Source organism: Saccostrea cucullata, unplaced genomic scaffold (genome assembly GCF_032062105.1).
Source record: "Saccostrea cucullata isolate Sc308-1 unplaced genomic scaffold, CSIRO_AGI_Scuc_v1 ctg468, whole genome shotgun sequence".
In the NCBI taxonomy this organism is placed as follows: Eukaryota; Metazoa; Mollusca; class Bivalvia; order Ostreida; family Ostreidae; genus Saccostrea; species Saccostrea cuccullata.
In genome coordinates, this window is record NW_026926068.1 from 1,249 (window position 1) to 23,882 (window position 22,634).

A 22,634-nucleotide genomic window follows, 5' to 3' on the forward strand; every position below is an offset into this window, starting at 1 on the left:
TTTAAGTTGACATTGTTCGAAAACCCAAGATGCATCAACTGACAAAGTTTGATGATCATAGGCCTTAAAGTGTCCAAAATATGCCTTCAAATCAATTTGAAAACAAATCCCCGCAAAATTTAAAAAGTAGGTCACCGTGACCTACTTTTGAGTTAACATGATGTGAAGTCATAAGATGCATCAACTTACAAGATTTGATGATCCTAGTCCTTATAGTAAGCAAAATATACACGTTTTTATTTAATGTAAATTTAGGTCAACTTTGAAGTGACCTTGAGACCACACCCTTTGCCCCAGGGTAATTACCCATGCAAATTTTAATCTTCGACATATCCTGATCCTTGTATGTAAGTTTGGTGAAAATCTGCCTGGTGGTTATGGAGAAGAAGATTTTTTAGCAACCAGTACTTTTGGTTTTGTTTTCCTGATTATCTCCCCTTGTTTAAGGGTCCCAACCCTTATTTTAGTATAAATGGTAGCCCTTGGGCCAAGGATACCCTGTGACAAATTTGGTACTGATTGGTCAAGGGGTTCTTGAGTTATGGCCCAAACTCTAAAAAGTTTACACACACCACACACCGCACAAATGGCCATAGCATTAGCTCTTTGAGCCTTTGGCTCAGAAGAGCTAAAAAAAAAAAAACATGATTATTTCTACCAAAATCTTGAAAATTATTTCCTTCTTTTATATTTTTCTTATCATGAATTCTAATGACATATTTATTTGATTAAATTAATACATAACAACCAACATTCTCTGATTCTTATTCAAATATAATTTTTTTCATATTTTCAGCATTTCCAAGTTAGATCTTATTTTACAGAGGTGTAATAGTTGTGATCTAGTGATCTTTGTCAAGAAGACAATGAGATATTCCAGACTTACTTGAGTTTTCCTTGGTTAAGTGGTAGAGGACTAGGAACCTCTTTTGGTTCACCCTGTAGCTCAGATTCGATGGTCTGTCTTTTGTTGTCAGGGGAAATAACTGGACTACTACCAGCAGGGGGTCTCTTGTCCACCCGCAGTGCTAAAATTAGATTTCAAGGTCCAGGCTACACAACTCCTTTCCAATATATCATTTACATCCATTTTTTTAAAAAGCTAATTTTATGAAATTCTGTTGGATAGCCCTTTTTGCTGAATGTTATCATAATACACTTTGCCTCTTTGAAACTTCTGGTTTTATAAAATTTACAGAAACAATCTTGTGTATACATACATCCAGTGCTTTTACTTCTTCTGACCTAAAAAAAAATACAGAAATTTAATAAAATAAATATCAGAAAGAAATCAAAGTATAAATATGTAAAACTAATCAAAGAAATGTCTAAACATAAAATATTGTGGTTACACAAATTTTGCTCATAAGTATAATATACTCAACAAAAAAAGTTAAGGGCCACTTACTTTTTTGAAAGTTTTAAAATCTATAACTATTTTTTGTTGCACTTTTTTGTTTTATCTGGGTTTCCATACATTTTCATGGATTGTTATTCGAACACACTCTTGATTTGTGCTCCATTCTTGTGATTTTTGCCAATTGAACGTTTTGCTTTATCCACATTTCTGTGATATTGGCTGTATTGTATACTCATTGACAACCTCAAAAGGAACAAGATTCGATTATCTGTACAATATTTGTTGCTTTTTGCCATTTGACACGTTTTCATGCCTCAAAGAAGGCATCTGACAGTAGAGGAAGCCGCAAGGGCCATTGGAATGCTTCAAGCTGGATGTTCACAGCGTCATGTTGGAGCGCAATTTGGTGTAAGTCATTCTGTTATAGGACGTTTGTTGGAACGATACGAAGAGACTAATAGCGTCAAACCGAGACCTAAGAGTGGTCGTCCAAAAAGTACAACTGTTAGACAAGATAGACAAATATCCCTACTTGCAAAGAGAAATCGAATGTCTTCAGCTGTTGCTTTGAACAGAGAGCTATCTGCAGCAACAGGTATAAGGATTTCAACACAAACCTTGAGAAACAGACTGCATGATGCGGGATTACATGCCAGAAGACCTGCTGTGCGCCCACCTTTGACCGTAGAACATCGCAACCGTCGCCTCCAGTTTGCTCAAGACCATATCAACTGGGACCATCATCATATCCAAGGAGTGTTATGGACTGATGAATCCAGATTTTGTCTGGATTTTAATGATGGTCGCAGACGAGTATGGAGGAAGAAAAACGAGAGGTTTAAGGACTGCTGCATCACTGAACATGACCGGTTTGGTTGTGGATCAATTATGGTTTGGGCAGGTATCAGTTACGATGGCTCCACAGACCTTAATGTCATAAGGAATGGATCGCTAACAGGTGTCCGTTACAGGGATGAGATCCTTGCACCAATTGTTAGGCCTTACGCTGGTGCCATCGGTGAAGATTTCATATTGATGGATGACAATGCCAGGCCTCATCGTGCGAGAGTGGTAAATCAGTACTTGGAAGAAGAAACAATCGAAAGGATGGATTGGCCAGCAAAATCACCTGACCTGAATCCAATAGAGCATGCATGGGACATCCTCCAGAAGCAAATTTTAGGAAGGCAAAACCAACCAAGCACGCTCCGTGAACTTGAATTTGCTCTTGTTGAGGATTGGTCAAGAATTCCACAGGATAACTTCCGAAATTTGATCAACAGTTTTCCAAATCGATGTAGGGAAGTAATTCGGGCTAGAGGTGGTCACACAAGATACTGAAAGTAACGTTTGGACTTTCCAGGTTAATCAAAACCCTGAAATTACGACTGTTGTTTCCTCATGAAATCCTGTATTGATGAATATTCTTGTTGTTTTGACAGTTACATGTTGTAACATGTTGTTCATTTGTTTATTATAAGAGATTTATAATTGTTTACTTTTAAAATGTTATTTGTTTCCACTACCTTTACAATATATGTTACAAAAAATAAAATTCTCAAGTTGGCCCTTAACTTATTTTGTTGAGTGTATATCTCTTGCTGCATCTGTTTAAATATTTACATGTAATATTTGTGCAGTGTAATGTTAACTTTAAAAATTTCATGAATATTAAATTGTTTATTATAAAACATAACTTTGTTCTTTTTTTTTTACCTTTGACCTTTGTTTCTCTGTCCTTGGGATGGCCTTGAGGTCATCGCTGCTGACAGGTACACTGTTGTACTCTTTGAACTGAGCCGCGTACTCGCTGTCCTTGACAAAGGTCTTCTTAGGAGGGATCAGCGCAGGATTACTGTTGTATACAACCTGTGTGAGGCAAGAATTTATAATTATCATAGGTAAACAAGGGAGGGCTTGTAAAAATTATATAATAGCCAAGCAAGGGAGGACTTGTAAAATTTATCTAGCTAGGCTGAATTATATTTAAATTGTGAAAAAAGTTTCTATTTGAGTTTGCATTAATTTAAAGATATTAAGTAATTTGTTATTCTTTTTACATATTAATTATCTAGAGTCTTATTAATTAATTGATTTAGAATGTATGACAAACCAAGTTTAATACTGCCTAATATATATGTACTGTTCACAAAATAACTAAACATTTGCATTTGAGGGAAATGAAATATATTCATATAATATACATTTCTGTAATACAATTCTGCCATGGTTATACATTGTACATTGATCAAGATCAAGAAATACTTGAATATCAGGAGTCTAGTTTAAACTAAAACAGTACTATGAAGTATAAATATATGACGTACATGCATAAACATGTGTTAGTAAACTTGCTAAAGATATTAAGATATTATTACACATGTACTAAATCATTAGATATGATAAATTTACAATATAAGTCTGAATATAGAATATGCATGCAGGTTTATAAACATGTCTAAGGCAATTAAATCATGCAGAACATTATGGCTTTAAGAACATAATAAATACACCACCTTATTTTTACTCTCAGATGCTACAACCGCCTAAAGAAGCAAAATACAAACATAGTAATCAAAATTTGAGTCGGAAAAATTGATCATTCTTTAAAATAAATTTCACTTTGCTACACTATCAGAAGTTAAGTATAAAAGCTTGGACGAAAAAATATAAGCATCTATACACATATTCGACAGGCAGAATATGTCCGCAAAGTTGAAATTGTTTTCTTTCTTTTTTTTCGTTCTTATATGTAATTCTACTGATCTAAAGTGCATGGCTTGGATCAAATGCAAAGAATGACACATCATTCAGAAAAAAAAATCAGGGTAAAATTCTGTTAATAAATCAATATTGCAAATTAATTGTTATTAACTGAAGATGGTTAAAACATATATATTGAATATTTTATTTGGTTGCATATGAGTTGCATGGCTTTCTAGGTGTACAAAACACAGCAATATTGAATCATACATAAAAACAAAGTTTTTAGTACAGCTGTACCTGTTCAGCAGCCAGCACTGGTGAAGCTTTAGACCCGTCCTTCCAGCTGAAGGCCTTCTGGTACTCCGAGAATTTGTGTCGACGTTGTCGGGGGACTGTAACTCCTGTTTTGTACCTCAGTGAGTAATCGGCCTTAAATGGATAAAAATATAGTAAAAATCTGTAAAAGTGAAATAAAACTCATTAACAATAATTCATAAAGCAAGGCTTGAAACAACTAGACTCTTTAAGTGGCATTAATCCCTTGACATTGCAGATTTTTTTTTTTTTTCATTTTGTTTCAATTTGAAAATTTTATTCATTACAATAATATTATTTCATATCTTTTGAGAATGAAATGCTTAAAAAATCTTTCAAGGACATTCGATCTTTACATTTTAAAACCTTGCAATCAGTTTAAACCTTATAAGAACACATACCGGAGCTTCTGGTGCAGAATAACCAACCCCTTTATCAAGGTTTGTCTGAGCAAACTCATTCATGGCCCCCACATCTTTGTCCTTAGCCCAGGCCTTCACGGCCGACTCCATCTTGTTCTGGTCAATAGTTTTACTGAAGTCCTTCCTGGTCTCTTTAAGCTGACTACGTGGCTTCTTCCTCTCAGCTTCTTTGTCTAGTTTGATGAATTTTTCTCTCAATGCTGCCTCTTTGTCTTTTAGGGCTACTTCCTTCACTAGACTGGAGTGCTCATTCTTTTCCTTCCTCGGGGTCAGGGGCGTGCTGGGGGGATCTTCAGCCCTCGGTTTCCTGGGCTGGTCCTCTAACTTGGATCGCTGCCGGAATTTAGAGGTATCCACAAATGGGGCTGGTGTTTCTTTGACAGTTTTTCTCAAGTTTTCCTTTTCCTATAATACAAATTAAATGTGCAAATGAAATATTTAGGTTCAATCTATGTATACATGGTATAGACATGGGTAAAGAGTGTTTCATTATATTCTTTCACTAGTTTTAAACCTTGTACGTATATTTGAAATATGTATCTATAGTAAACACATGAATAGCATGTGTGGTATTTTTTCACCACACACTTTGCTGTAAGAAGCAGCAGCAGATTCAGAACATATAATTTTTAAAAGAAATTGTGTGTAGACATTTTTGAATATACACATACATATACCTGTAATTTTTGTTGTTTGGGTGGGGATGCTTCTCTGGCTTGGTGACTATGCCGGCCTTTAGATTTGTATTGGACATTCTCCGAGAACTTATCATTTCTTCCCAGCAGGGCAAAGTCATCTGATGCAGAGTCCGGGAACTGATTGAAGTCAGTACTCAGGGTTGTAGGGGGGCCGGGGCAGTGCTTCTTCCTTTGTAAGGCTGGCTCCATGGTTATACCTAATGCAATCATTATAACACTCACAATTGAAATAGAAGTATATCCTTGCATTAATTTACATGGACATGTTAAAAGTGCAAAAATTAATTCAGTTCTTAAATATGTTAAAATCAGAAACTATAAATTAGAAATAAACATTACTTTGAAAAAATAGCATTTAAATGAATGTAAATTGATTTATAGATTGATAAGATAGTTGTGATTTAATTTTATTCATATCTTTTAGTAAATATATTGCTCTGAGTACAAATTACAGGTAAATTGAATTATAGGATAATATACATTTAGTTTGTTAATATATTTTATATATCTATAAAATTGATAAGTATTAAAAAGTGTGTACAATGTATTTATGAGTCTGATTATGGTGATAGAACTTATTCATGATTAAACAAATATTTCCTAGCTGCTCTATATTTGAGCTAAATTCCAAATTTCTTTAATTCAAAAATAAATACCATATATACATGTACCATGCATTGCCAAGACAAACCACAAAGCTGTGACAGTCATGAGTGTAACATATACTGGTCACAACAAAATGAAAAAGATTGATGCATTGTTACAACGCACTTTGAAAAATTACGCACTTTGAAAAAATTTTTCAAAGTGCGTTAAGTTTTGGGACCAGGTTAACGCACTTTGAAAAATTTTTTCAAAGTCCGTTGAATTTGGGACCAAATCAACGCACTTTGAAAAAATTTTTCAAAGTGCGTTAAAACTGTACATCATAATTTTACACCATGTAAACATTTAACGCACTTTGAAAAAATTTTCATGAAACAAAAGGAATTAGACTTATATTTTAGAAATAGACAACAGTATTATCCCCTCGCAACGTATGATGGGATATAGTGATGCGATTATGTGTGTTATTACTTTATGTGTATGTTAGTTTTTTCTGTGTGGAATTGACGTAATTTGTATCGGGATCGATGTCAAATGATTTACTGAGCATGCTCTTTGGGTAGGAATGCTCCGCTTTGCGGTGTCCTTACTTTGATGTGTTTCTTTCTAAAAACTGGTGGATTGAAGAAAACCAAGAAACGGAAAACGAAGAAAAGACTGGCTGAATTAAGGTCTATCAGCTCAACTCTTTATCATTCCCACCCAGATATATCTATTTCTATAACTCGTAACCTTAAGTGTCAATGATATTTGAAAAAAAGAGCATTCTAAATACAGTATATGCACTCTATGAGGAAGTCTGTAGTAAATCGAAATTTTGTTCTTTTAAATCTCAAAGTCTATTTATGTTCATTTTCAGGAAAATCAGAATATTAATTACTAGCTGTTAATTCCTTATTTTTCGCGAGTGTTTTTTTTTTTTATCGCGAACTGGCTCTCAAACGTCAAATCGCTAGAATTATAATTCGCGAATGAACGGTTAATGAACAGATTTTACATAGATTTAAGCACCACAAAAATAAAAGCGAGTAATATTTCTTTCGCGAGTGATACTTCTCGTGAAATAACGCAGAAATTAATTCCTCGCTTATATTTAGGAATCTACAGTACCTGTCGGCTTTTCGATGTTAATTTGATACCATATCTGATAATCTCTCTGTTAAACTCCAGGTATTTAAAAATGATGAGTGATGATGAGTTATTTCTCTTTGGTATCTAAATAAGTAAGGTTTTATGAAAATTCATATAAATATCTATAAATTTTTTTAGAATCATTCCAATATGTTAACTTTTGAGAATTGACTAAGAGATAGGCGGAAGAACAATACTATCGTTCGTAGTTCTTTACGACATTGAATGTTGACCTTTTGACCCCAAATTCAAAAGGGGTCTTCCTAAGGCCACAGGGATTCTGTTATGTTAAATTTCATTGCAAATGTTCAAAGGGTTGGCGAGATATCGTGTGGAAACGAAAGCGTTACAGAAAGACAGATGGACGGACAGCTAGACGGACGGACTGACAGATAGACTCAAATTAATATCTCCCACTTTTCAAGCGGGGGACAAAAAGTATAAAATCAGGTTCAAATGATAATTTATCATACATAAGATTTGTAGGAATATTGACTAAGCCATGCAGAATTTTTTTTTCAAAGTGCGTTAATATGGTCGATATTAACGCACTTTGAAAAAAAAATTATTTTTTCAAAGTGCGTTAACCTGGTCCCAAAATTTAACGCACTTTGAAAAAATTTTTCAAAGTGCGTAATTTTTTCAAAGTGCGTTGCCACAATGCATGCTGATATTTGTGACAAATCATTAATATACTGATACATGTATACATAGATCTATATGTACCTAGCTAAAGTGACAAACAGGTCAAAATGAAGATGTAGATACTGTGAAATCACAAATTTTCTTGGGGGGTTAATTTTCGTTGTTTTCGGGGTTTGAAGAGACCCTCAAATTCATGTCCACCACGAAATGTAAAATGTTACATATTTATAAACATAAGTACTCATTAATTCCTGATCCACGAAATCAAATCCCCACGTACCAAGAGATTTTCCTTAAACCATTTTGTCCCAACGAAAATATGTGATTTTACAGTAAGTGAGATTGTTATTACTGTTAATACCTAGCTTGGTTGACTCCCTCCCTGCCGCATCTACAGCTTGCTGAGGGAGGGGGTGGAAGGAGGCACTTTTCCTCGATTGTACAGGCAGATAATTCTGCTTATACTCTGTCTACAATGGATAAGTTACAAGTCTCTAGCATGCATATGATGCAAAATGAATATGATCATGATGATAACAGCATGATCTTTAAATTAACTGTTTGTTTGCCTTCTTCTGACCAACTGTTTAAAAAAAAAAAAAAAAAAAATTAACCTCCCAGAAAAAAAAATTTCTTAATCTTTTATGCTTTCCGGAAAATAGATTTTGAAAATTCAACTTTGATTTGAAAATTTTCTGTGAAAAATACAGACATCACCCAAATTTTTCATCCTGAGCTAGAAGATTGCACACAAACATTATAATTATTGAAGTTGGCCTAAATCATGTAAATGAACTTGTCAATGATGACAAACTCGTAAACTTTGTGATTTTCAGTTTCACAAAAACACAGATAAAATAAAAACATGAATAACACACATTCAAAGGGATACAGTAATGAGCATCACAATAGATAACCATGATATGAAGCTAAACCATGCTAGATTCTTTGATCAATGTATACACATACATGTATATGCAAAGTTTATTACATGTTTTTTCACAAATGAAGAGACAGATTAGAATCAATAATTTTTTTTCACATATATAATCTTTTTTTTCAAGTTTGTTCCAACCTTTGATTCCTGTTTTGAAGCTCCGATATATCAAGCTCTTTACATACGAAGTCATAGAACTAGCAAGATTTATCATGTGCAACATCATACATTTCATAGCTATGACTTGTAGGGCCCTACATAATAATATTATTCTCATACGTTATATTTTTATTGATATATATACATGCCTACCCCCATTGCTAGATAATTGGTACATTCTGATAATGATTATAGCCCATGAGCCTACAACACAAGCATGCCAGGCATCCAAAAGCATCCACTATAAGTACTAATTATTCATTAAAATGTACCAAGTTCTACTGAACAGCAGCCTGCTGTCGGGGCCATCTGCTCAGGGGAAGGCGTGAAACTCTTACTCCTGTAGGAGTCCAACCATTTATAATTCCTGTCATATTCTGATTTACCCTGATACCAAAAAATATCAAATTTATTTAAAAGTGCACAACTCATCAAACTGAAAAAGTACAAAATTAACATTCTTTAAATGTTATATTTTCATTTGGTCATTTGATGGTCAAGTTCATAGGTGCCCCCCCCCCCCCTCCCCCAATCTACCAAGCATCTAGATCTGTTGCTCTTGTATATTATCTGCAGTCATATAATGTTCATGTTGTAGCAGACTCCAATTTTTTTTTACATCACTTTTGTTGACCCAGTCTTCACAACAATTCTTTTTCAGCACATGCCCTTCAGGCATGTATACCGGTCATTTTAACATAGCCCATTGAAATTTGTACATGCCCTACTCAAATTTCATTCATATAGCAGAGATATGATTGTGCAACAAAAAATAAGGTTTTTATATTAACTATAAGGACAGTTTTTCTGTTTTTAAATTCTCTCAATCTTTAGTTTAAATTGTTTCCAGAGTTTTAAATCAACCGTGGCCTGCCTGTCTGCCATTTTCGTATGCGTTTTTGTTCACAACTTTTGACTTGCATGCTGGCCGTTTGTTGGCCATTATAGCTGAATTGAATTTCATAAGTAGGATCATGATCATCATGACAGCAGTCCACTGCATGTGGTATCAATAAACATATCGTAATTTGGCAAGAAACATTGAGAAAACAAATAGGTCACTAAATCAAAAACTTTTAAATTAATGATTACGATTGATAATCATTTGACAGGTCGTAATGATAATGTAACGTATGACAAATGTAGACTGGCAATTCAGATTAAGGCATTACATTGCAAGTTTACACGAATAACTAGGGTATGACAGAAGAAATAGCAAGTAAACATCATGAATCAAAGAAAATTCACACATGCCCTTTGGGCATGTAATTTGAGAATTTTCACATGCCCGCTGGCAAATTTACCAGGTCCCGGGCATGGGGCACCCAGGTTATTTCGAAGACTGTTGACCCTCACCATCCAACCCATCCTTCACCTCATTCCCTCCCAAACCGACCCTCTCCAAAAATATAATACGACTGCATTATTGCGGCTATTACTGATCTTCCAAAGATCGTGGCATTCATGATAATCCAATTATTTTAAGATTTAAAAATCAACAACTTTCAAAGTGCTAAAACAGAACAATTGAAACCACTAATCTGTGATTAGAACAATGGATTATTTTTAAATCCCAGGTCTCTATTCAGTCCAAGTGCAGACATAGTAGTCTATGCATGCTGAAAGGACAGCACAAGGCAAAAATAAGAGATTGTTCTTTATAAACAGGTACAAATACACATGAAACTTACAGATATATTCAATTTCTTAATCCTCATCTTTCATTAATTTGATTGCACCTCCAATTGATTTGCTGGTGTTTGGATTAAAATTATAATAATTGCCGCTTTGTAGGGATATGTTCAGACATGTTTACACTTGTGCGGTCAGGAGCAGCCAAAGGGAAGATAACACTTTTAAAGGCCCCAGATAACATCAGCAAGAGGCCGTAATTTATTTCATTATTTCTAACTTATCTACCTATAAAATTTATTCACACAAAAAGGTCTTTGGAGTAAGGAACTGATATAACAAGTCTCATTCTGATATTAACTGCAGGGTCTGCACAAGTGCACGGAGCGTAAATGATGTCAAATAATCGCCAAATGATACAATCTCCGCTAAAATGTTATGAGATAAATCTTACCTTAAAATGCACAGGCATTCTAAAATGATAAAATCGATGCTCCGTATATATTCAATGCAGAAATTGTTTAAAATAATTCAAATAATACTTTTGTTTACGTTTCGATACAATCCATTTCCGGTGCAACCAGCATACGCATGCGTAGTTGAAAAAGAAAGTAAACATATTTTTAAAATCTTCACAGTCATATCTCTCATTTCCGAAATGGTTGTTGACGGCAAGTTTTTCAAACCATGAACTAAAACTAGATTGTGAACTTCCAAATTGATACAAATAGTTCATTGATATTTTAAAAATATTTTTAAAAAGAACAGAAAATTCATTCTGATAAAAAATTATCAAACTTCATACCCTTACCAAAAATATTGCCTTATGCAAATATTTGCTTCAAACTTGTAGCAGACATTTCTGGGATTATAGTCTTTACAAAGCCTTGATATTTGCAGCAAGTTGTGGCAAGTTTGCAGCAAGCTTGCAACACACAGTGGCGGATTTAAAATTGTCAAAGTTTGCATAAAACATAGTTTTGTCGAGAAATTGTTTAAAAATGTCTACTCAGTCTAGACCTCATTTTTACCCTACAAAACCTCTAGAATCCATGAGCTTCCGGGGGCTTCGCCCCCTGGGCCCCCACCAGGGCTTTGTCCTGGACCCATGGGGGCCTCAAAGCGGCCCCCAAGCCCCCTGCCTATATCTTGCGCCCCCCCCCACTTCAATTCCTGGATCCGCCCCTGATGCAAACGGGGTTTGCTACAAGTCTGCAACAAATACTGGATTTTCCAAAAAAGAAACCTTACTGCAAGCTTGAGGCAGTCATTGCTGCAAGCTTGCAGCAGACATTGAGCACTGCAGACTTGTGGCATATACACTGCTGCAAGCTTGCGCAACCATTGCTGCTAATTTGCAGCAAACAATTTCTTTATAGTTTTTAGCACATTCCTGTATACATACTCGCAGAAAGCTTTTACCCTAATCTAAATCTGTAGAAAATCCACCACACGTGTCTGAAATGATGCAAGTTTCTGAAGTGTTGAGAGACTCTCTTTCACATGTTCCTAGACAATGTCTCCATACTTTTCTTAATACTTTAATTTTCCTATATTATGTACCTGTACGTGGACATTAATTAAGAACATTACAAAAAAATATATAATTAAATGTTACAGTTACTAATTTATTTGAAAACATATAAAAGTTATAATTATAATAGTTGATTTTGGGCCTTTAATACATTTAAGAAGAATATAAATAATTGATATTAAAATGAGGACTGAAATTCATAATAAGTAGATTAAAATTTGAACTATCAGTTACACCAGTTACTCAAACATGAGCTATATTAAGAATATTTTCATATTAAAATAAAACAAAATCATATCTTACCAATAAGATATCTTGGATGCCAATGTACACCTACACACAGAGTTTTGCATTATTTTTGTAATATTTCAAAACAGTATATTCCTAGCACAATACTGAAATATGTATACATGTAACTTCAATTCAAAATGGCGAATTCTATGTTGACCACAATCTGCATTTCATTGGCTGATTTGACTTGTTTACTGTTCTTGCGAACTTCCTGCAAACATTCAAATGAAATGTTTCCTGCGAACTTACAATGGCGTGTATGTTGGGTTCCTGCGAATTTGCTGCAAGCTAGCAGCAATTGCTGCAATGTTTGCCACAAGATCGCAACTACATGTAGCGGCAATCTTCTGCAAACAAGAAAATTTTCTTCCTGTGAAAAAGTTTGTTTGATGCAATCTTGCAACAGAGTTAAAAGCTTGCTGCAGGCATGCGGCACACACATCAGTTTGGAAGAGTATCCCTTTGGCAGTTAGATTTAGCATTCACATGTATTACCAAGTCTTCTGCAAGTTCGCAAGATGAAACATTTCTTATTATGATGATTATTACCGCTAGATGCGATCTTGTCGCAAAACGTGCGGCAAATTAAATATTGCAGGAATTCAAAACATTTACAGGAACTCGAACGGCAAGAATCATGCATGCTAATAATCAATTAGCTTTTCTCTGAACAAATTCACAGGATGCATTTAAGAAAATTGAACATTTGCAGAAAGTTCGCAAGAACAGTAAACAAGTCAAATTTATAAGCCATTGAAATACAGTTTGTACGGAGTTTGATCGAATTGAATTTTTACAGAATTTTGTCAAGAATATAATCATTTTGAAGAGTAGCCACCCGCGTGGCGTAGTGGTAAGAACGTCTGCTCTACAGTCGCGAAGTAAGGAGTTCCACTGTGGGATATGGAGACCGGTCCTTCGGTTAAGACCCTGTAAATCGAGGTCCCGTGTCACAGTAGATGCTTGCACGAAAAAGGCCCCTCTCTGCTCAATGGGCGCCGTGAGAACCGTGTATGTAGAACGATATTTGCAGCTCTCCAACGACAGGTGGCGGCGTCTCTATGTGAGTCCAATATTCTCAAGGGGACGATAAACAACAATCAATCATTTTGAATAATTAAAGAAACAAACATATTTCTGCATTATAGGTCACTTTGGCATACTGCACAACTTGTATCTAACTGGTAAGATGCGATTTTGTTTTTATTTTATATCAAACTATTATGATTTTATCTTTAAAGCATGTTCAAATTTACGCCGATTAAGCCCCAGCCCGGAACCTATCAGCTGAGACCCCATCTTCACTGCAACACATTGAATGCCCATTCACAAGCTCATATATAGAGTCTTTACGTGTAGCACTTTCCACTGCACTTCTCACTTCTTCCTTATCCACATGGATGCCATTTCTTCCTATCTGCCCACTCAGGCGTCCATAGAGTTGCCGTCTCTCAGTGTCTGTTGTACCAACCATCCGCATAGATTGCCCTACAAATTGACGGCATTTAACTTCAGCTGGGAGACATCATCATTTTCTCTATACCAGTCGTTGACAGTATGCAAATAGATCCTGGTACATGTACTTATACATTTTCCGCTCTTGGGCTTATTCAACTCTGTCATCACCCAGCACTATAAATTCCACTAAAATGCAAACCGGGCTAGAGGAGACTAAAAACATTTTGTCTCTGATTGGTAGATGCTATTTCCTGTGGAAACTTCATTCGGCTGTTGAGATATGCTTGCATTTCCCAATCACTGGTGGTCCCCAACAGTCCACCTCTTTCCACTCCCCCAGCACGACTCTGTTCACCAGCCTTTACAAAGTTTACAAACTTCAAGCCTTCCATGGTCTTCCAAAATTTCTTCTTAGTTTTTTCCAGCACGTCTGCAATAACAGATAAAACTTTGTCAAGTCTCAGTGTACATCTTTCATCTGTTAAGGTTACTGAACTTGAAGACAGTATAGGTAGATTGTCAACAACAAAGATTGAGGTTTGGGCACTCCTTCATACCCCGTGTTGTCAGATTGGTTTGGAGTTGGCAACATCAATCAAATTAAGCTGAGACTGCAGTCTCTGGGGCTCTGTTATCCAGATTTCATTCCAAGATACATGTAACTTCTTTTGTCGGGCTCCTTGCCAGTTTATCCAGCTTCCCTTCTTCATCATAACACCTGCCTTTTCCATTCTTGTATGTTCCTCTAGTTTGCGCACTTCTTTCTGCACTTAAGTTGCCTCCATGCACTTCTGATGATGTTCCCGATCTTGTCGATGGTATTATTTCTATTCCCTGTCTGCCAACTGACACACTTCCCACTATGTCGGCTTGCCTAAGGTGTGATGCGCGACCGATTTTCCTTTTAATTACCGATCATGACAAGGAGCACACGACAGGTGTGACTGATCGGCAGTGGAATGCACACACTTCCATAGCACCTGATCCCATCGGTAATGTTTGAGAGGTCTGTACGTGTTGGCTCTGTTCCAGATTCCAGGTCCGACTGAAACATTGAATACAAAGCGGGAACAGAACACAGCTGACCTCTGAAATATCAGAGGTGGGATTAGGTGCCATGAAGACGTGAGTTCCTTGTCATGGACAGGTAAACGGAAAAAGTCTCAAGGCGATTCAGAGAGAAAAATTAAATACCTTTGAGATTTGTATGAAAAACGCCAATCAACATTCGATTTTAATTAATTGTATTAATTGCTTCCCAAGTTCATCGTGTCGAAAAAAAAAATGCAGATTGCTGACTTTTGACAACGGAAGTTATAATTGTTGATATCCTTGTTTTATCATATTACATGTAGCTGTCAATAACGTGCATAGTATCAGAAATTGCTTTAATACCGAACATTTTTTTCCATATCTAATCAACTGGGAGACATAAACTCCATAATTTATGCAATTAATTGATGATGAATATGTTGCTGTCATTAATGAATAAGAGACGTTGTCGATAAAAGAGTGTCATAGCATTTGACTACTTTTTTTTTTTTTTTTTTTTTTTTTTTTAAAGTTCGCGTTGACATCCTTTAGATAGTGAAATTATCTAAATATAAAACAATGTATTGTGGTATTGTACTCTATGGTTTTGCCTTAATACGATTTCTGAATAAGCGTAGGATAGAAAAAGGAATAATACGTAAATAGAGAAAAATGTCGATTTATGTTTATGTTGAATGGAAAACTACACCGTGTTTCTTTTTGCCTTTACGAGGGACGTTCAATAAATAATGTCATCAGCTCGATGACATACAACATAGAAATCATATGCCATTAAGTTTGACTTTCTCTAATTTTTCAATCTTTAATGAGTTGATAACTGCATGTTTATGTGACTCCTTTTCATCACATAGTTCCATTGTGAGAAGCTGGAAAAGAAGGGCTAGTCGAGACACTGCATTTTAAATTAATAGTCAAGAATCAGTAAACTAGATTGAAATTAAACGCATCGCTCCATTAAAGCTGCTGGAAGACTTGTTCAGAATCCCAAAGATATATTAACTGAAATATGTAAAATTTACAGCAACCAATGTCTGTTTCATACATACATGAGCCCGTGCATTTCAATGAACAAAAAAGATATAATGGGCATCAAAAATGGATACCGTCCTTGGCGACACGGACATACAACAACCGAAGCATATTTGCGAAAATTCAACACATAATCACTGAGTATGTTTGATTGATTTTAAGACACATAGCAAAGAACTATATGCGGTATATTGCATATGTTTGCCCCCACAAAAGTCAAATTTTGAAAACTTCCTGAAATGTGCTGAATTCAATAAATTGTACGAGAAATATAAGTTAACAGAAAATATTATAGTTCCAGAGCAGTGTATTCACAATTTCTGTTTTTATGAAGTCACAAACTAGTCCGATTTTATATCCTTTTTCAGAAAGAGGACAAAATGGACAAAATTTCAACAATTTAAGCTTTAAAATTTATAGAGCGCATGTGTGTTCAGGAACAATATTGACATATTTCATTGATATTATCATTCTACACATTATATCAAAATATTTATCCTGAACACACATGCGCTCGGTGACTTTTATTTAAAATATCGACGAAATATGTACATTTTTCTGCAAAATTCATAAAAAACTGAAATTTACGTCATATTTGTGACGTCATTACGTACATATGACGTCATTACTTATGAAATTATTCAGTGCTTTGAAGTCAGCATATACTCCCCTGTTTAAGGACTTAATTAAATATTACTCCATCAAAGTTTGATTTTGGGGGGCAAATGTTGGTTAATACCGCATATAGTTCTTTGATAAACATCATTTTGGGGGTAGTTCACAGTGTTTCAAAAAAAAATTTGATAATAAAAAAGTTTAATACTCAAAGGTCACCCAATATTTTGAAAATTGAGTGGAAACGACAGCGTGTAGGACTATCTAATTAATTATTTTAAAAAAAATATTTAAAAAATGTATTTATCATTGATTTTCTGAAATTCAAACAGATAATAAAACTTGAATCCATTTTGCTTTAAACCCTCAAAACTAATTTACAATGAGATACACTTGACAAAACAGCAAAGGCCCGAAAAGAGCAAAGAATAGCAAGAGCACAAAAATAGATTTATATGCTATTTTCTTAAATATTAGTGGTCTTGTTGTTTAAATTCTTATTTGGAAAGTAATTTCAATATCTGGAAGAGTCTAAAAAGCAAACTTTTTGCAAAAGAAGTGAAAGGTTTATGAAAGGAATGAGTCAGAATGAGGAATCCACTACATTAAATTTCTTCATGACAGCGTCCAAACCCACAGGCCATGAAGAGTAAAGAGGTTCCGGGGATAAAAAGAAAGTTAATGTTTTGTCATACCAACAAAATTGGCCAGCACTTTCAACCTTTGACTTGTTTCATTTCCCAAACTTGAAAAAATACCTTTCAGAAAGGGAAAAAAAACAAGTGCAGGAAATCACAGGATTTGCCATATTCCAGTATACTAAGGGTCATACTCCAAAATGTGTTCTAAAACAATTAGAAATTGAATAATTGAATAAAAATGTTACAGACATGTGTTTTAATTAAAAGAGAATATTTTAAGTTAATCATTAAGACTAAATCATATAAAAGCGTTTTTTGTTTCTTTCCGAGCACCGATGACATCATTTATTGAACGTCCCTCGTACTGAAACAGTTGGAGTTGTTCCCTCTGTCAAATCATGCACTGAAAAAAATAATTAGTTAAATTCATTAAGAAGACTAGTAAATTAACTATCCATACAATCACTACCCTTAAAAGAAGATTTACTATATATTGGGAAAATTTACTTAAATGACATTAGGTAATCTATAATTTATAAATATCTATACGACCCCCGCTCCATGAGGCACCTTCTACTCACTATCTCTTAGCTATTCAACAGAATGATTACTAATCACGACGAACACTTTAGGCACACTAGTTAAATTACTAATACATTTTAACTAGGTATTTCATACAAGTATGCCTACAAAACAAAGAAAAGTTATTTTCTAAATGCAATTATCTACTTTACATCATTTTGTTAATTTAATAGCAATTTTTACTTTGATAATTTAAAATACCATCACATATAAAATGAGGACTGCATTTAATTCTTTTCTTGTGCACATAAAACACTTTAACAAAAAATCGGCATCTTCCTCTATTTTACAAATGAATAATAACATGATAATATTTTTTTTTCTTAAAACCACGAATAACACAAATATCAGAAAGGTTTTCTACAAATCATTTATTGTATGTTTTGATCAACATTTATTGAGGAAGCTTAAAGCAGGGTTATAGACTTTTTCATTGGTGGAAATTGTCAAAATAAAGGCCAAGTTCTAAATCAATACTGTACTTATACTGCGGAGTGATATTATTGACACCTTTAAGATAAAAGTATATCTTTACGGATAAAGCAATCTGCGTAAGATACCTAAAAAACGATCAAGAGTATATATCAATGAATTCTAACATGTCTAATGAATGTGTTTGCTTTTTTCATTGTCAAGATTTTGACAAAGAATAAAACACACCCCAATAGTGCAAACAATCTTCAAATAGATTCCTTCGTATGAGATATGAAAACTGCTTTTGGCAAAGTATTGGTTTCTTTAAAAGAAAGACTTCCTGCTTAAAGATGTATAAAAGCTAGGACATACGTTACAGATTGGACAATCGGTATGAGTCCATTTAGTCAGCATTAGGTACAAATTTTTAAGAAGTACCATGTAGATAGGCTTTAAAATTTGTTTTTGATTTACTGTATCTAATCAACACTTAAACCACATCACATCTTTAATTGTTCAGGATGGGGATAAAGGATATCTTATGTATTAAAAAGGTAAAGAGTTGTAAGTTAGTATTATTTCATTTAAAATTTAAAAAAAATACATCAAATTGCTAGTACATTGTATATGCAACATGTTTTTTTACAAAAAGATTAGAACATACATGTACAGGAGTGAAAGGAAAACTACCCGAAATGCTAAATAACAAAAGAATTCTTGCATTCACATAATAATCTACTTTCAACAGAAAGAAGAGTTCAACAATATTCCTATCCGAAGGTTTACAGCTTCGAAAAACGTAAAGGTAAAACTTACAAGATAATTAAATGTGATTTAACTTGTATATCATGGATGAAAAATATATTTATCTGAAACTGCTTTATATTCACAAAATGTATCCAAAAAGGTATTTTTTCATCCAGTACATCATTAAGCTTGAGAAAGTCATAGTTCCTGACATTCCAGGAAATAAATCGAAGCGATGGATGTACCTTCTACTTTCTTTGTTGTTTCTGTTGGTTTCTGCCTCAGTATCGATTACTGTAGTGTTACTCTTAAAACATGGAGGTATATCAGTTATACTCTTTATACTTTAATGATTTTCTGCTTGAAAAAAATGTCTGTTTAAAGAGCCCATCCATGAAGTGTTGTGTAAATAAAACTGCATAGTCTGAAAATGTATATTTGCATGTGGTATCTTAAGAAGGAAAAACAATAATGTCTGCGTTTCTCTCGCTACATATACCGTTCATTCGTTTACGTAAACATTGAATAAAATCATGTTTGAAACAATACACACTTATATGAATTAACGCTACCAATGCCTTAAAATGTACATTACCTCAAGCATAATAATAACTTTATATTGATTCTTTTTTTTAAGAACATGATTTGGCGGATGGTGTAACTTCAACTATTGCGGTAAAGATCAAAACAACTACAAGACCTGTTCCAATTTCTGCCAAGAATACAACTATTGGTCAGTAATACTTTGTATTGTAACTACGTGCATTTAAGATAACCTACAGTAGTACATGTATTTCTAGAATATAATTTTATAGCACTTTGAAAAGAACTAATTAACATGCACGCATCAGAAAAACAACGGGAAAAGTGAATACTTTATAAAGTATTACTAGTATATTTTGTAGTTACATGTAAATACACCGTATGAGACAATTCTCTTTGGATTTGATAAAAAGATGTATTCAATTAATAATATATGTACTTCGAATTTTCTATTGAAATATTACTTGTATGGATATCCATGACACCTATTCAATTGTAAAGCAGTAATTTGTTTTTTATCCATGAGGACTGCATTTTAGTGCAAACTTGTGTGTACATGTATTTATACGACATGGCTTGAGCAAATCTCGTCCACGAAATTTTCTTTCCCTGTCATATTAAGAATATACAAGATATACAACAGAATTCATGTAAAATTCGTGTAAAAATTCCTCACAATAAAATACCAAATGGCAAAAATGAATGGACCTTAAAAATTGATTTTTTTTTTATTTTCAGTATTGTCCATTTATCACTGTAAAACCTTTCATGTACTAGATAAATTAATTCATGTTTTCAAATCGATATTAAGAAACAATTAAAAACATTACTTTTGTAGGAAGCCGAGGAAAAGCTTTTATAGTGGTGTTCATGGCAAACATTATGACCACCACGAAGTCAGTGTACGTCACCTCCGATAATGGCACTGATCTGAATATAACAACATCACCGAATCTTGACCCAGTACTAAAATCTCAGATAGACAGGCTAACCAACATAGTGTCCAATCAACACATTGTTATGCCGAGCTCTATAGAACTAGTAAGTTTCAGAAAAGAAGCAAAAGCAATTTTATTTGAGACATCTCATGACGTCTTCGTCATAAGTCACGACTGAGCAAGCGCCACGACAGGAAGCACTACCCACATTCCTTTAAATCAACTGTCCACTAAGTATATTGTGATATCTTCGAGGCCGGTTAGAAGCAGAAAAAGCCAGTTTGCGGTGGCTGCTATTACAGACAACACAACTATAACGATTACATTTAATATGGAAACCAACATTCCTTTGCACATTGGAGGCGAAAGTTTAAGAAGCGGGAATACGTTTAATCTTACACTTGACAGTTTCGAAACATACCAAATTGCTCACGATACTGACCTGACTGGAACTATAATTGAGTCTTCAGCTCCTATAGCAGCCTTCTCCGGTAATGATTGTAATAAACTGGAGAATATCGGTGCCTGTGATCATCTTATTGAGCAGTTACCACCAATAGAGAGCGTTGATAACACATATTGTGCCCCCTTATTCAGACGACAGGGACGCCAAGATTCGCATAATAGCCACGAAGAACACAAATATCACATATACCATTGGAGGTGTAAGCCAAACGTTGGCATTAGATGTCGCACAATCTTTTGATGCGCGTATTACGAACACAGAAACATGTTTCATTTATTCAGAAAATCCAGTCTTGGTAACTAGCTTTGGATTAAATTCTAAAAGTTCTGAAATGGGAGATCCTTCCATGACTATTGTATCTGGGATAAATCACTATCTTGATTACTATAAAATCGTCGTCCCACCGGGTTATGTTAGCAATTTTGTGTCTGTTATGATTGATGCTTCATTTCGAGGATCTGTTCAAATGAACTATTTACCAATACAAGAAAGTGCGATAATATTTGAAGAGAACATTTCTGTAGGAAATGACACATACAATGTTAGGTCTATTACAGTAGCTGAGGGTGAAGTTACAATGTCTACCATTAATGGAAAAGGCTTTGGACTGATGTTTTCTGGAACTAAAGATTACGAGGCCTATGGTTTTTTCTGGAAACTCTTTACTTCTGTATCCCAATAGATTAAAATAATTGAAATAACGTCTATATAGAAAGAACTTTTTCACTGTTGCAATGAGTGAAAAATTATCGAATATACAATAAATTAATTTTATTGGTGCATCAACAGGTTGGAGGGAAACATTATAGTTGTATATCGCTATTATAGTGGAATTATTCTACTAGTATATTTTCAGCCGTATTTACCCTCTAATTTATCGATTGAAATAACATGCTTGCTGTTAAAGTTGTAAAAGTGACACTGGATACCACAACAATGGTCCCAAAGACCAAGAATCGCTATTCTGATGGAAGTTTTACAATTGCAACTTATCACTCCTATTTGAACCATGTAAGTATCCTGTATATTTAAATAAAGTTAAAATCCATAAGCTGGATCATCTCATCAAGACCTTCATTTAAGATAAACACTCTGGGAACCCAAAATGATTCTAGACCTATAAATACCTGAGAGTACGTCAAAGTGAACAATATGTACCTATCAGTTGCAATATGAAAGATATGGAGATAACGAACAGTATTTAATCTCAAAGTCATAAGATGCATCAACGAACAAAGTTTGATTATTATAAACTAATCTAAAATTCTTAAAATATTTTACTAAAGCATTAAAATTTCAGGGGTATGTCACGTTGACCTACTTTTAATTCGACTTTCTCAGAAGAACCAAAATGCATCAACAGACACGGTTTTATGATGCAAAGTCAATAAGTATACCTGAAGTATTGGACAAAAGCATAATTTCAAAGCTAGGTCATAATTACACTACCTTCACTTCAGTCGACATACTCTGAGGACCCAGTATGCATCATCTGACTATGTTTGATAATTCGTAGCCAATAAGTACCTGAACTATTTAATGTCAGCCAAGTAGGTTACAGTTACCTACTCTTTAGCTGATGTACTCTTAGGACCCAAAATGCATCAAATGATAAAAATGATCAAATAATAAAAAAATGATGATTCTAAGCTAAATAGTGTCCAAAATTTTAAAATGTACCCAAAATAATTTCAAAAGGGCACAGGGGCCTA

General features: G+C 34.3%; 1 protein-coding gene and 1 pseudogene across 1 annotated transcript; one reads left to right on the forward strand and one right to left on the reverse strand.

Moving 5' to 3' along the window:
- Positions 1-886: 886 nt before the first annotated feature.
- Positions 887-10,741, reverse strand: LOC134270651 (uncharacterized; the record flags this gene model as incomplete). The annotated part of the gene is made up of 9 exons (XM_062752889.1): positions 10,671-10,741; positions 8,245-8,353; positions 5,481-5,698; positions 4,783-5,208; positions 4,364-4,495; positions 3,877-3,906; positions 3,077-3,229; positions 1,221-1,245; positions 887-1,028 (listed from the first exon to the last, which is right to left on the reverse strand). Coding segments are annotated over exons 1-9 (1,262 nt in total), but the record flags the coding sequence as incomplete, so codon positions are not given.
- An 8,380-nt stretch (positions 10,742-19,121) lies between these two features.
- Positions 19,122-21,614, forward strand: LOC134270652 (IgGFc-binding protein-like; annotated as a pseudogene).
- The last annotated feature ends 1,020 nt before the right edge of the window (positions 21,615-22,634 follow it).